This window comes from Protomyctophum bolini (genome assembly GCF_963924005.1).
Source record: "Protomyctophum bolini genome assembly, chromosome: 3".
Taxonomy (NCBI): Eukaryota; Metazoa; Chordata; class Actinopteri; order Myctophiformes; family Myctophidae; genus Protomyctophum; species Protomyctophum bolini.
In genome coordinates, this window is record NC_137864.1 from 6,177,237 (window position 1) to 6,193,941 (window position 16,705).

Consider the following 16,705-nt stretch of genomic DNA (forward strand, 5'->3'; position numbering starts at 1 on the left):
CTGTTGGTCCAACGACTGTTCCGTGTGACCTCAGTTGGTGTGTCTGAACGAAACACATGTGATGCTTAAGCTGTAAAAGTAAAGTAACAAGAGTCGGCACTGTTAGGTAAAGTACGAGAGCCTGCTTATTGTAACCGACCCCTGTTTGGATAGGTGAGTCAGTGCAGCCAGAGTGGGCTATAGCCATGGTATTTGTGTAACCCTTTTATTTTCTGAAGCTGCTAGGCATTTGGCAAGCCGCATTTTTCTTACTTTAAAGGTGCAGGTCAAGATTATTTTTGATTGTTTTTTTTTATTCGCTCCGTATTATTTTGACTATACAAAGAGACTGTTCCAGATGTTTGAAATCCCTAAAATTCTGTAATTTGTACAGAGTTTAAAAAGAGCCAATAAAAGACCTCTAATAAAGCAACTCTTCACTCACCAACCGTATTGCATTCTTGTCCACCCCTAAGACCACCTTGGAATGTAATATAAGGGTATAATGTGTTATGATTAAGGTTATGATTATTTATGAGTGCTTATAAATATAATTATACATAGTTCTGAAAAGATTATGTCTTATGAGTGTGTTCATAATGCGTTATAAACATGGGATGCATCGCAAGTGTTACCGAAGGCTCTTGTCTTATAGGAATGCAACAAAAAGAAAAACAAATATCCCTGACTTCAATGGGGTGGGTAATCGATAGGGGGAAAAAAAAAACATTTTGGGGATGAACTATTCCTTTTAATGCTGTCTAAAAGCCTGTTGAGAAAACTGTAGCCCCGGGCCCATAATATAACTCTGTGTTGCTGTTTGAATGAGGCAGGTAGACATGAATAGAATTGCAAATGCCTTCTTTGAAAAAGGAGGGGGTCGAGGGCCAGCCCTCTAACAAATTACACATAAACAAATTGCCACAGGCCATTGGTTGACCCACTGCCAGTGTCTTTGAGAAGCGAGTGTGTGTGTGTGTGTGTGTGTGTGTGTGTGTGTGTGCAGTGTGCACGCACGTGAGAGCGCGAGATGGGGAAATAAGACTAGGAGGGGTGCATTCCTTTCTACATAATTCGTTTTCATTTGGGTCCCTTAGCAAGCAAGGATCACTTATGCAGACCCCCTCACTCCCGTTCTCTTCCTATTTCCTTCGTCATTCCTTCTCCCTCCTTTCTTCCTTGTTCCTTCTGATGCACAGCAGCCACTAGCGCATCAAATGTCAATTCTTTATGAGTCCATCACATAACCTATAGGAAAGACTGAATATATGCATGGTCCCAGGGGAGAAGATCACGAAGTTGCCAATAGAAAAAGAAGAAAAAGCTCTCTGCATGGATATACCAATGAACGTGGGAAGATGGAGAGAGAACACAACAACATAACATAAGCTCGGGGGCAAAAGTAAAACGAGAAAAGCCACTGACATTTCGCTGTAATTTTAGGAGGATTTAGCTTGGACCGTTGGCGTGATGATAAACCTGAGGGAAATGGATTAGCCAGCTCGTGTTGTGGCAGAAACACATAGATCTAGAAATGTTATTATTGTGTGAAATGGAATGACTTACTAGTTACTACTATTTGTAACGGCCTATTCATATAGTCCAGTTGTCGGTGAAGACGTGACCACCAAAACGGTGGTTAGTAAAAACAGAGATGTGTTGTGTGAGCGCTGAGCGGTGAGCACCGTGGTGTGACGTCATGTTGTAGTTTTCGGTGGTCACCTCTTCACCGAAAACTGCACTATGAATAGGCCTTTATAGTGGCTTGTTGTCACCTACTGCAGTGGTTCTCAAACTGTGGGTCCCCAGGTGACAGTGAAGTGACTATTTTAAACCTAAATAAAATCACACCCGAGTGAAGTGAGGGGTGCTCTTCATCATCATGACGTAACACGTCGATTTGCTCAGACACACATATGACGTGAATTCTCCATTCATTGTCAATGGGAAGTTAATCTTTGTGTATAGGCCAAAAATACCAATCTGCCTGTCCACATCAATTATCAATTAATTGTCAATGGGAATTGTGTAAGACGAAAATCTACACTATAGCCTGTAGAGAACTCTACTATTAACTTTGGGGCGATATATGGTGGCGTGACGTGTCACATGGCGTGACCATATATGGAGGTGAGACATGACATAACGTGTGACACGACTGACTGACGGGATATGCAGGTTTTCATAGTAAACCGCGAACTACTGCCGCAATAAAACCTGTCAAACATTGGCTAAATTGTCAAATAATAATTAGAAACATGCAAACATTGTGAAAATAGCAGATCTACAAGCCTCGCGCCTTGTGAGCTTGTAGATCTGCTATTTTCACAATGTTTATCTGTGGAACTGAAAATAATGCCTCAACTCAGACAAGTGCTTGTCAGGGTGGGGGTGGGGGGGGGTCCACAGGTTCAAATATGATTATTTTGGGAGGGTCACTGAGAACCATTGACCTACTGTACCTAAAGTTGGCTAGGATGACTGTGGTAGACGCACAAGGAGGGGCAGCTAAAGAATGACAGAATGGAGAAACATATAGAGGGAAACATACATGGAAAGCAAGGAAACTTCTATTCAGTCTTTATTTCCAAACGGCCTCATGGCAATTGATTGTGCTGGCAGCAGTAGCTGCGTGCAGTGTTTCTATAGGGAGTCAAATCCTATAGTATAGAGTTTAGTAGGTCAGCAGCAATATAAATCTATCTGTGGGGAAAGCCGATAGTGACAGCATATCCAAGCCATTGATAAAAACCACTCGGAGCACATGCAGGAAAATTACTATTTCCATTTAGAAGCTGCCTTCAATCACACCCCCCTAGAGAAGGTATATGGTTGAGATTAGACTGCCCTTTAAATGTCGATAGTTGAATTGACTTAGTTTCTACTTCAAGAATTTGGTGGCAACTTGCAAGACATAAAACACAGTACATACACATGCTATACAGTTAGATAACCTAATGGTGCATTTATATTATATATTATATATATTTATAGCGGCGCTTTACATAGATCATGCATTCACCCTTCACACACACACACACACACACACACACACACACACACACACACACACACACACACACACACACACACACACACACACACTCATACACTGGCTGAGGAAACCATGAAGGCACCAACCTGCTCATCGGGAGCAATTAGGGGTTCAGCATCTTGCGCAAGGACACTTCGACACGACACTAACTCTAGAGGAGCCCAGGATTGAACTGGGAACCAGAAGGTTCCCCAAGCGGCCGCTCTTACCACATGAGCCACTGCCACCTACTGTAGTAGAAGGTGGCAGAAGCTCTCCAGGATTTGTTGCGAACAAGGTCATAGGTCTGGACAACACTAACCAATTAAGGTGTTCAAGGCTGGACTGCTAGCAGCTAGAAGCACCCCTTCAACCTCTCCCTGAGGCCGAGGAAAGTGTGCCAACTCAGGAAGACATTGCATTGTTACCCAAGAAAGGTCACCCCATAGTGCATGCTTTCAGTGACAGTGATATTCTGACATCGCACTGCACGAACATTGAGAGACTGAATCCCTTGGTTATTGTGACTCCCTTGACTCCCTGCATGTTTGCGTATCAGCCAAAAATGATACGTATCATCCACCTGCTCCACAGAGTGAACACTCACCTGGAGAGGCCACACAACACTGTGAGAGTCTTGTTCTTTGAATTTCTCAGCGCCTTCATCAGCATCCAACAACGCCGGCTAGCTGAGAAGCTCTCAGTCGATGCAGGCTATATACTCTTGTGCAGCCCTCAGTAGGCTACGTCATCTGACAGGGCTACCTGTCAGATGTGCTGGTGAGCAATACTCTTCCTGTTCACCCTGCCTCTATACCTCTAACTTATATGCTTTAACTCTGGAATGTGGTAGCGGTAAGTAAGAAGTTCTCTATAGTGTTTTTTTTTAGCTCAAGAGTAGACCCAAAACAGACATTTTGCCCGGGACCTAAACTAGTGAAAATAGCAGATCTAAAGCTTCCAACGCATCACTTAATTTGCGCCACATTGTTGCGTAAAATTTTGTCACTCAACCTGGGATGTTTCTGGTCATTTATACATGGCCCCATTTGCCATTTGAACTGCCATGCTTTGCATGTCGCCATTACACAGAAAGTATATATCTCTGTTGACTGAATTTGACTGAAATGTCCTAATAACATCTGACCCAGGGCGCCTCGAGACGTCTCCAATGTGATAAGATGACCTTGCAGTCCAGTGGGACAATCGGACATGTGTGTGATAATAAATTGTTAGTATAATAATTCTGTCTTTGTTTATGATTCATGGCGTCTGTACAATATCATCTAACTACAGTATATGATAAACATTTCCCAATTTTCCCCATAAAACAGCCTGCTCAGAGAACACTTCATAGTACTCAAGAGAGTATCTTGTTGGAATAAACCATCCTTAACCTGAAAGACCAATCCTGGTCAGCGTCGTCTCCATTTTTGGCTGTGCGGTAACTTCAGTTCTTATTCGTAATATTTAAAATGTGATCTTGTATTATTTCACACCTTACATAGATTCTGTGGCCTATATTGTTCATTATATTCACTGCACGTTGACTGCACATCTGTCCATATTCTCACTGTGGAGACGGCTGACATTGTACACAGCAGTACATCCAGTGTTAATAGTACCAGATATGTACATATCCATTTATGGATGATAGATGTACAGTTTGACCAGGTTAAATACAAAAAACCCTATACCTATTCCATTTCTCCCCCTCTATTTCGAATTCCAAGTGCATTTTTGTCTTATATGTAACGCCAACTCCGCTATTCTAAAGCCCCCTCAGGTATTATAAACTATTTTCAGCAATGGTATGATACTTTTTTCGGTGGGTAGATTTTGTTGAGCTGGTGATTTTGAAAGTAGCTCTCAACTTCTCAAGTCTAAAAAGTGTGGGCACCCCTGCTATACACTGTAAGGAAATACCGGTAGTTCGTTATGCTAAACTGTTACCTGGTCAATGCAAATGCTACTTATTAGGTCTTATATTTATATTACTTTTTATTCTCTTTTTAGCCTGTCTATCCTATCTCCTGCCGACAGACAGACAGAGGCGGGTAGGCAGGGCCTTCAACATGCAAATGTGGCCTGAGTGGGCGGCGGCCAAGGGGAAGAGTCTGCAGCTCCCAAAACCCGCCCCCTGAAGCCAGTTGCTAAGCAACCACCCCGAGAGGGAGGAGGGAAGGGGGGAGAAGGAGGGGCGATGAATTCAACAACTGTTGCCTCTGTGATCACTCAGTGCATGCATAGACCGTAGTGTGCGAGCACTGTGTGTGAATGTGAGTCAACCGGCGAACCAGGGAGAGAGAGACACTGCAGTCACACCATAGCCTAAAGAAATCGTAGGCGCAGACGTCTCCGCTCTACTCTACGGAAAGTGGGCGGTCCCGAGAGGGGACGCACCCGGAAGCCTATTCAATGGCATGTAGTCTTCTATTTCTTGGTTGGCGAAGTGGGCGTGAGAGTGACAAGTGAGTGAGTGACAAGATGTTGACACAAAGGCGCATTCTAGTGTAGGCTATATGCTGCTGCGTTACAACATGGCTGTCAAGTTATGACTCTCTAGTCGAGTGGTTAATGTATATGCCTTTGGAATTGGCAACCCGGGTTCGCCTCCCTGCCGAGGCTACAATAGTTTTGTTTTCCGACGACTTGCGCGACGGCCAGTTTACATCTGATGCTCTCCTCCGCGTCAGATGTAAGCTGCCGACAAGCATAAAAATGAAGTGTGTCACCCGGCGGTGAGAAGGAGAAGGATATTTTTGATTTATTGATTTAAATATTTATTAACAGTTTGCAGAATTACAATACATTTCAAGCACAAACTCAATACAAATACTGTTAACTGTGAGTGAACGACCCAATTAAGCATTACACTTGTTTACAACAGGGTCCACATGGTTCAATTCATCAAAACATTTAGAGACGTATAAATAGACACTTCTATATAGTTAAAGAACAGAACAGGAATTCATCATAAAACAGTGTTCCCTGACCGGGGATCGAACCCGGGCCGCCGCGGTGAGAGCGCAGAATCCTAACCACTACACCACGGAGAATGAGGTTATTGATGATGAGAAGGGCTGTGGAGGGTGAAGTGAACGCGCTATTTTATAAATATAAAGTTATTTTCAATGTCATCATGGATCAGGGTTACAGTAAATGACAATGTAATTCAGCCAGGGGTGCCATGGATGAAAAGATTACAGGGGTGATCTGAAGCAAACATGAGAACCACTGCTTTACATTTCTTCAGACGATTTTTCAATGTTTTGTTAACAATTTGGAGTGGACAGAATGTTACTTCGATGTGCCCACTGCCCAGGGGGCGTTTGACTCCGTGAAAGAAGAAAACTACAAGTGAATACCCGCCCAGTGGATGGGCTGCGGCTGCATCTGTTCCATTGGCTAGTGCCTATCTCACTGCCGGGTGACACGCGCTTGTCGGCAGCTGTCTCTGCCGCAGAGGAGAGCGTCAGCTGTCGGCTGGCCGTTGAGCGGACGTCGTCGGCGGACGTGGAGCTTTTTCTCCATCCACCAGCTGTCTAAAAACCGCCGAGACGTCTGCGCCTACGATTTCTTTAGGCTCATGTCTGGCTGCAGCCAGAGAGAGAGAGAGAGAGGGAGGGAGTGAGTGTGTGTGAGTGAGTAAGCAAGCGTGTGTGCGTGCGTGCCAGAGCCTGTTCTAGTGTACGTGTGTGTGAGTGAGTGTGTGTGTATGTGCGCCCAGGCGGCTGCAGTCTCTGCCCGGTTGCAGTTGGGAAAACCCATCCCAGCCAGTGCAGCTGGTTACAGCGATACAAGCGGCTCTCCTCCGGCTAGACATTCTGTGTTGTGTTTGTGTTTCGGGACTACAATACCAAGCCTCGGGAGTCAGGACTTTACCCTTTGGACTATATCTATCCCTGGCTGACAGACACCTCCTCCTCCAGTGAACTGAACACCTGTATGTGGTGTTGTGCGAGCAGCGTGTGTTGTTCGCAGTGGACTTAGCCCTGGCGGACGGGGCAAGTGGATGACTTCAGCGAATGAGGGCTTGTCTGGCGGAGAGTGGAGGCAGGGGCACCATGGACCCCCCTCACTAGCACACAGGGTAAGAGAGACCACTGGCCGCCTGCTGCAGCCCGGGCCGGCTAAAAGGGGTCGGGGGAAGGGGGTGTCAGTGTCACATTGGGGGATTATAACGTGGAAAGAGATGGAGAAGTGAAAGAAGTAAGGAGAGAGAGAGAGGGGTCGAGGGATTGTGTGTGTGTGTGTGTGTGTGTGTGTGTGTTTAACCATTATATGACCCCAGCAAACCACACCACCAGGCTGGTGGGTGGTGTGTTAGCCCTGGTCCAGTGCTTCAGAGAGAGACTCGCTGTAAGCACTGGACCAGGGCTATAGTTGTGTGTCTGTGTGTGTGTGTGTGTGTGTGTGTGTGTGTGTGTGTGTGTGTGTGTGTGTGGTGAGACCACCAGAAACACCACACCGTGCCTTTTCTACTTTTTAGTGTTTCTGATGCTGTAATGTTGTCCCTTTTTCAATGTCTGTCTGTTGTCTCCTCTTCCTCGTCTCCTTGTCTAGCTGCGATTCTATCTTATGTATATAGTTGTGTGTTTCTCTGTGTGGCTGTGCTGCTGCTGCTGGTGCTGGTGGTGGCTACAGAGGGTTTCCATCTGACTTCGGCTCTCCATCTCTATTAGTGGGATTAATTGAGAGCTACCCCCTTGCATGAGGCCCGGAGCGGATGGGATAGACTAGACTAGAGTATAGTACAGTGGGGAGAGAACAGGAGACCGAAGGAGAAACAGATGGAGGAGGTATATTGGGATAAAACCCCAGGAAAGTGAGAAAGACAGACATGTAAGCCACGGCAACTCTCTGCTTCTTGGACCATGTGATGTCTGTAACTTCTTTGGTTCTGTGTCCAATGGCATTCTGCCTGGATGTTATGATCACAGCTAAACACTGGTAGGTTTCACATGCAAAGGAATACTGTTGGCGTGTTTGTAAAAGCACTGTGATAAAACCCTGAGAATAAACATGTTTCAGGAAGACCTTAACCCCCAAAACAGTGTGACCATTATATACCCAGTAAGATGCCCTAAGTAAGGGCGAGAAGACCTAAAGGGTGAGGTCGCGTGCAACACATCCGCCTGGGTGACGGGCAGACTGCTGGGCGAGCGCTGGCACTTTGGCATGGGGGGCTCAGAATGATCAACATAATGGTCAGGTCAGCTCCATATATGGAGATGATCCAGTCTTCTTCATGGTGTCCAGAGTTTGATGAGGTCAGTGTCGTGATGGAGACGGCCATATACGGTGGCGTGACGTGTCCAACTGACCAAATATGGACTGGCGTGACGTCACGAGGCGTGACCATATTACGGAGATGATGGGAGATGCAGGTTTTTCATAGTAAAAAATGATATTGGCATTTTAAATGTTTTTAGCATATAGCAATGCATTAATGCCATTGGCATAAATATTGAAGGAGTGATGTTTTTACTAGTTTATTGACAGTATTCTTCACCATATTTTAAAGAACGACAATAATGCACTTAAAATGATCTGGTTATTTCACGTCTGCTGTGCTGTCTAAAGAAGTGACGTTTTGAGTCGTGTCCACCAGTATCACAGTCCAGACTCTTGAGTTAACCGAGGACAGTGGCCTCTGACCAGATCATGTTACTTAATCCATTTTACTCATTGGCTTTGTTATTGGGTCATTAATACTACTTTAGTTTAAGCCCTCTGGGTTATTTACTTACTGTATAGTACAGATTTCGATGTATCCAATTCCAAAAACAGGATTCCGTTCATCTAAAACAGTGAAAACTGTGTGCTGAAATGCTGCCCCTTTTGTCTACCAGACAGCATACTGTATTTGTACCAGGACTAGAATAACTAGATTATCAGCGCTGAGCCCTGGATAAATGGCAGCTAATCTGCATCAGTCAGAGATGGGAACCTCTCCTGTACAGTCAGTGTGTGGGTTGGTTCTTTGACAGAGCGAGAAACCGGAAGACGGAGGGAGTGATAATAAGAAATCTAACATAAAATAACATACATTATGCCTATCCTCCTTGCATAATGTGTTCTCTTTGAATTACTTGACCGTTGCTGTGTACTCACTATAGACACAGCCAGGTTAAGTAAGAGAACAGAACAGTTTGTTTGTTTGTTTCTGTGTGTGCGCGTGCACGCACAGAATTACAGAAAAGAGTTACCACCTTCAAGTTTGTCATTGAAATTAAGAGATGTAGTATTTTGAAGGACCCTAAACAATAAACGTTGTTCATGTTTTACACAGTCAAACATCATGTAGGCTTTAATTTAGAGTATAAAAAGGTGACGAGGCGTTGGAGCTTTTGTCCAAGCCTTTCACGATAACGTCTGAAACACACAGCTGACGACCACCTGCGGAGGGTCTGCCCCTCTAATCCCCATTCAGTGGATGGCAGCTAGATAGAGGCCTGACAAAGTTAAGAAAAAGACAATGGACTTTCTGTAAAGAAAAGACAGGCGGATTCTTTTCAGTGGACAATTGTTTTCATTTTTCCTCACTGGCGTCATGGAGGACGGAACAGAACACACTGCAGCTCAGAGTGTGAGACGATGGCCTTTTTTATTCAGCCATATTACCGGCTATAGCGTCTGCTCATCTTATTTTCTCCTTGTTCTATTGTAATTTACCTAATGACAAGGGCAACAGTCACAGCAATGTGTGTTCAAATGTAACGTGTCTTCTAATTTTTAATTCTTACAAAACATTCCATATCACGGTGGTTCCTTCCCAGACCCAAAACTAGTGAAAATATGATTAAAAACAAAACTAAATGTAGGAAACCAATGTATTTACGATTTACCCATAATAATTGGTCTGTGACCCACACTGGGAAACAGTGCTTTATCAAATACAAGACTGCCGATTTGCGTGGCCAACACGGCACACACACATGTATGTTTTAATGATGAAAACGGAACTGTACAATTTGACCCAGCTGACGACTTTGGTTTGACTCTGTCATGCTAACATTGACTTTGTTCCTTGAATTGTTTTCATATGAGGGAGGAGTCTGTTGGCTGTTGTTTGAACAGGACTAGTTGTTGCTCAGCACTTGTTGCTCTGTGTGGGAACAGGGGCTTGACACCTCGAGGACAAACGGATGGATAATAAACACAAACACACACCAGGGTGTGTGTGCCATTGGTGTTGGGTGTGACATGTTCCCCACAATATCACACTTAGTTGATTCTGTATAGCTTAAGCTTGGGATTTAGTGAAATGTGAATGCATGCATAGGCTCGAGATGTACAGCACTTGAGTGAAGAAGTAGCTCCCACAAACATCCTTGTCTGTGTTTTACAAAGCAAATTCTAGTCTCACACGTGGGGCGGTGTTTACGGAAACTAGAATAACACACCGCGCCAGATGGATGGATGGATGGATAGATCGATCTGGTTGTCATCGCGGCATGATTCTATTCCGTGTATGATGGAAAAACAGAATAGCTGCAAATCCAGCAAGTTAAAGAAAGTTAACTTTTATTAAGCAATGAACAGTCGGATCTGCGTTTGCATTTATCACGGCCCCTGTAACAATGAACAATTGAACGTGCAGCATCGTAGCACTGTTTTTGTTGTTCAATCTGAGAAAAGGATTTAACATTTGTCTAAAAAGAATCAAACATAATATCATGACACTGGTATTGATGTTTTCTCGCACACAACATTCGCGCACACACGCAGTCGCGCACACACGCACACACACACACCCTTACACACACGACTGTATTGACGGATTGTTCTTGGACACCATACACTGTTGCCACTGTCCTCGAGTTTCCCTGTGTATGCACCCTTGTACACCATTATTAATTATGCTCCATTCATCTGTCACGTTGTGAGAGACCATGTCTGGGTGAATAAACATTTACTCTCAAACACACCCTGCGCGCGCGCACACACACACACACACACACACACACACACACACATATCTGCAATATGACCTTTTTAAACAAGGCGTGCATTTCAAGCTACACACACACACACACACACACACACACACACACACACACACACACACACACACACACACACACACACACACACACACACACACACGCGCACACAGTTCAGTTATTATTTCACCCTAGGGAGAGGCTATGCTACATGTGCTTCCACTCTCTACAGGTTTCATAGAGAATCCCTGTAGTTGGTCCCCAGGGTTCCTCTGCTGTCCTACATTGTCCATTGTTCAGGACAACATTCCTGGTAATCCAAGCAGTATAACTACCTGTTCCCCACAGGACTCAGGTGGAAATGTCCATTAACCACTTCAACCCTCTGTACTTGAGTTAGTAAACTGGACATGGGTTGCCTCTGTTCTTGGCCTTACAGTAATTGCGTATTTGTGTGACAAATAGCGAAAATAGACTACATATACAATCTCAGCAATTTTAGCTATTTTGTCCCCCCCCAAAATACTTTGGAAGATTTCCCAAAAATAGAGCTCAAATCAGCAAGCACCGATAGTGAATTCATGTTGTCATCAGCTGACTGAGATATTACATGCAAATGTAGTTTTATATGAATGTAGGAGGTCTAACTGAACATTTGTACTGTAACTGTACCCCAACGATACCCCAGGGTATGGAGCAGATGCAAGATTTGATACCTGGTGTGATTGAATCACACCTTGACGTGCAGCTGTCTATTCTTGTAAATATTGACTTTAACTGTCCAAGATCGTTGATTGAAATGGCACAATGAAAATTCTGTTTCAAGGAATCCCTTCAAGGAAGTATAGGAAAACATCAAAACAGTATTGATCGGTATCAACTATCAAGCTGAAGCACCCAACAGTTAACCTGACGCTGCCAGATGAGGGCGGTATTGCGGAAACATATTCCCCAACACAACACTCATCTGGGATCTCTGACGGAGTTGAGCCCTGAGTCAGATCTGCTTCGTACCGAACCAATCAGCGTGAGCTAAAGGCGGGATGCGGATGTGACGGTATATAGACACGTCGATATGATTGGTTGTGTTTGCACGCCCACACGGTGATAGACAGACGCTCCCATCCAATCATCTACCATGTATCTTGAAAAAAAGGAACAGCCCCGTCATCGAATTTGCTTCCGCGATCCCAGATCCAAATAAGCTGTGAAACAAATTTGTGTAGCAAGCTTTTTGGATCTGGCAGCGTCAGGTTACCCAACAGTGGCCATGTGCCAAAAGAAAACAAAAATGACATTCAATCTTTGTGACATTCGGCCAACATCTAATGAAGACACAGAGCTTGTGTGAAAATGTAACTTCTGTACAGTAAGAGAGAGTGGAAGTATCTATCTGCCAGTGGAGTGGCGAGGGTGTACCGTACGCGTATCAGCTCAGCTGTCAAAAACCAATGTGCTGACAGTATTTATACTGTGTGAAATTGTGGCCGGATTATGAGTCATTAGTTCCTCCTATGTGTGTCTGTCTGTGTGATTGTGTCGGGGTCAACTATTGCCACAGGAGGTGAATCATACACAAATACACGTACAAGCAGACAAGAGTGTATATATACTAAGAACCGTACATAAAATATAAATGCATGCACTTGAAAAGCGAGCGATTCGAGAAGAAAAATACAGTGCTGTGAAGCTAATGTTTTTTTGTTCAGCGGCTAAAGTATTTATGTATTTATTTTAGAGTGAAACACCACAGTGACCACACCTCTTGTCTGTACAGTAATTCGGTAAAACTAGGGGAAGCCCTATAGTGCCCAATATTACCATTCACTGACCAGCTCAGTGGCCTTGTGGTTTGAGTGTCCGCCCTGAAACTGGGAGGTCGGGGTTCGATCCCCGGCCGGGGTCCTGCAGTGCCTCCCTGCTTGACACTCAGCATTGAAGGGTTGGATTGGGGGGTCAAATCAACTAATCAAATGATTCCCGAGCGCGGCACGGCTGCAGCTCACCGCTCCTTGGCTGCGGCTCACCGCTCCTTGGCTGCGGCTCACCGCTCCTTGGCTGCAGCTCACCGCTCCTTGGCTGTGGCTCACCGCTCCAAGAGATGGGTCAAATGCGGAGAACAAATTTCACTGCGGTAACGTGTGTGACAAATCGTACGACTTTGACTTTGACTTTGATGTTGATGTATTGACAAACCCACTTATTGAACACATGTGTTGTATTTACTGATATCTCTCTTTTCATTTTTGTAAATCCTCTGATGGCCCCACGAGATCTTCTGAGGAACCAACTATGGCCCAAGCCGCACCAATGCAACTCCTTGCAAATCATTGGTATGGTTTGGGCCTAAGGCCCTAACGTACAGTAACTACACCAATAATTTGAGACGCAACGAAACCGATTTAGCGTTCGTCGCAGCGGTCTGATAGGTCCCATAGCACGTCGGCGCATGTAGTTACATTGCGTCGCAAGTGATTCAATTCAAAGGAGCTTTATTGGCATTTCCGTCCAAGGTGTGTGTGTGTGTGTGTGTGTGTTGTCTGCGCCTTCACGTCAAGTCGCAAAAACACTTGCCACGGAAACCCAGCGGTTTACGATTATGTCGCAAAAATCATTGCTGTGGAAACGGATGTTTGTTGCAGCTCGGCGCACGTCAGCACTTGTGTGTGATACTGATATGTCCAGTTATAGCATTCTGTCGCACGCAGAGTTGCATGTTGCAAGGAGTTGCATGTTGCAAGGAGTTGCATGGCGAATCATTGGTGCCGTTTGGGCCTTAGTGTGTTGACTACTCAATATAAAGAGATAACCCCACCACGGAGAGCACAGAGCAAAGCTCTATAGAATATAGATGGTGCATTAAAGCTGACTGGTCATTTTATAGTTGAACTTACAGTAGTTGTGGAGAGAGCACTTAAGCTCTCGAAGAAGAAATGAGACAGTGTGGGAGAGATCGAGAGAGCCGTTTTGACAAATGGTTGGAGGATGCTACCGCAGAGAAGCATTTCTTATCTGTGGAGTCCAGGCTGACATAAAATTATCTCACCCTTTTCTCTCTTTATCTCACATTCAATTCATTTCAAAGGAGCCCTCTCGCTCTCTCTCTCTGTCTCACTTTTCTCCATCATTCTCTTTAAGTAAACATTGTTTGTCTGTCTGTCTAGGTCTCTTTCTCCCTCTGTCTATGTGTCTCACTCACTCACTCACTCACTCGCTATCCCAACCCAGAGTTTTTGTATTTTCTGCTGAAATGCTATAAATCAAAGCTTCGTCCATTGAATCAGATTGTTTATTCCCTTGGCTATACGTACATATCTAGCAGCCCACCCATTGCATAGCTCTGTCTGCCTGTCTCTATTTACATCTCTGTCTGTCTCCAGCACTTTTGTGTAGCTGGGATGTTGAGGCTATAGGCAGTCCATTTGAGTATAAAAGCTCTGCTAGCAGCCCCTACACCGAGGCTGGACATTTTGGCAGAAGAACGGTACTATAAGGAATTTAACCCATTTAGTCTTCTAAGTCTTCTAAATCCTGACAGTTTTCTGAAATAGGCCTATATCACTCAATATTTCATGTCAAGGACCCCAAAGATGATCTGTAATTGGCCTCCGACCCCCATCTGAAAATATGTTGTTCCAGGGACCCCCCCCCCCCCAGAAGCAAAGATTTGAGTTAAAAACGTTCGTTCTGAAAAAATATATTCCAAATTTGAGGCACATTTTCACGATTCTTCAAAAATAGCAGACCTACAAGCTCGTAGTATAAGATCTACAAGCTCGCAATGAGCTTGTAGATCTGCTATTTTTCAATAGCTAAATTATAACGCCAAAAAATGGGTTAAGGAAAAGCTGTGGGCTCTCCAAAATCACTAGCTCATCTTATAATCCAGCCAATCGTTTTTGGAGAAATCTTGTTTGAGAGTAAAATGTGATCCGGTGGAAATTCTGTCCTAAGGGCGATGTTAGAGGAAAGGGGCATTGGGTCACCAACATCAGTAGCAGTCATCCTCTGGGGGCTATGAACTTGAAGCTGCATAGTCATTAAAACTGTCTCAGTGCGGCCTGGGCCGTGGCTCAGCGGTCCAGGCACCTTGGCTGGTAATCCAGTCTGGCAGTGTGCCGCGGGTTCGACTCCCGATCTCGACGGCCTTTACTGCATGTCTCCCCCCCCCCCCCCCCCCCCCCCATCTCTCTCCCCATTTCCTGTCAGCCTACTGTCTGTCCCTCCATAAAATATATAAAATAAAGGCGAAAGCCAAAAAAAAACAAAAAACAATGGCGCCTTAATTCTTTTTTAAAGGTAGAGTAAGTGATTTCACTCAAAAAACCATAGGTTTCGTTTTTGGCTGTGGGACCTAAGCCTTCGTCCAATCAGGATAGAGAGTCAAAAACGAAACCTAATGTTTTTTGACCCCCAGGGGTTAACTGGGGACAGGGAGGAACTCCTTATATGGTCAGCACACTCTATAGTAGAGAGGATTATCACAACAAAACAAAAAAATAAGTGATATTTGAATTAAGTGAAATCACTTACTCTACCTTTTAATAATAATTTAAAAATATATATATTCGGTTTTTTGGGTTTTTTCTTATTTTATTTTTTTTACTTCATCCATATTTAGAAAATTCCTCTAATCTGGTGTGCAGGTGCACATGCACATGCACATGCACATGCACATACACATGCACATGCACATGCACATGCACATGCACATTACATGCACAATATAATTACAATTTCTTTATTTTATTTATAATGGGCTTCGGAGGCAACAAGGGCCAAAACCGGTGGCGCTGAGTGAATTTTAACATCCAGCTAACGATTTGTGCGATATGAGGCGATACAAGTGTTTTCACAAACCCAAATTATGCAGCAAATTGTTACACCACACATACAGTACATAGCGTAACATTATAAATTGTAGGACATGCCACATTGTTTCACTTGAGGTGGTTTTCTCTCTTTGTTTTCTGTGCTTTTGCCATGGCTGCAGGGCAAGTTCAAAAAGCCTCTTCTCTTCTCCACTAACATGGATTGATGATGATGGCTTGAAATGCGTGGTCATCCACACATCATTCTCCACGCCGGGGCCAAAGGGGGCAAATTTAATGATTCGTTCAGCACAAAAAATGTATTGACCCACAGCACTCAGTCTGCACTGAGATGAAGAGAGAGAGAGGTGAAGTTCATCGTTTTAATGTTGGCCGTAAGAATATAGCTCAACTGGATGAAAGGAGTTTAACACTTGAAAAAGTGTGTGTGTGTGTGTGTGTGTGTGTGTGTGCGTGTGTGTGTGTGCGTGTGCAGGGTCACGGTAAGAAAGAAAGGTGAACAAACTACTGAGAATAGTTTGTTTGCCCTTCCAGACTGCGTGAATCTAGTTTGCGTCCGAGCATTGGGTGTGTACTTTTTCTTTTTTTTATCCCACACTTTTGCAACCCATTTTTTCACCCAGTGTCAATTATCTAACGTAATCCTCGGCGCTACACTTCCTCTGCCAACCTGGAGAGGGCAGCGGACTGACCTCATGCTTCCTTCTATGCATGAGGCGTCCAAGCTGCTTGTTTTCACCTGACAGGGGAGAGTTTCCCCAGCCGGACGTAGCGCGTGGAAGGAAGGAAGGAACACATACAAATAAATTACACAATCAACACAAAACACTTTATTTAGAAGTAGAACACACCCAAATTAAATCATATTACGACATACATGTTAAATCAATTATTCCATCAAAGCAAGACGG

The 16,705-nt window shown here is 44.3% G+C and overlaps 1 protein-coding gene across 1 annotated transcript in view; it reads left to right on the forward strand.

Annotated features, from left to right (window-relative positions):
* The first annotated feature begins 6,647 nt into the window (after positions 1–6,647).
* Positions 6,648–16,705, forward strand: part of rab11fip4b (RAB11 family interacting protein 4 (class II) b) — a 40,875-nt gene continuing 30,817 nt past the window's right edge. Inside the window, exon 1 of the mRNA XM_080759799.1 lies at positions 6,648–7,106. Within this exon, the coding sequence (XP_080615925.1) occupies positions 7,029–7,106 (78 nt within the window). The 5' untranslated portion in view covers positions 6,648–7,028. The remainder of the gene's footprint in view (positions 7,107–16,705) is intronic.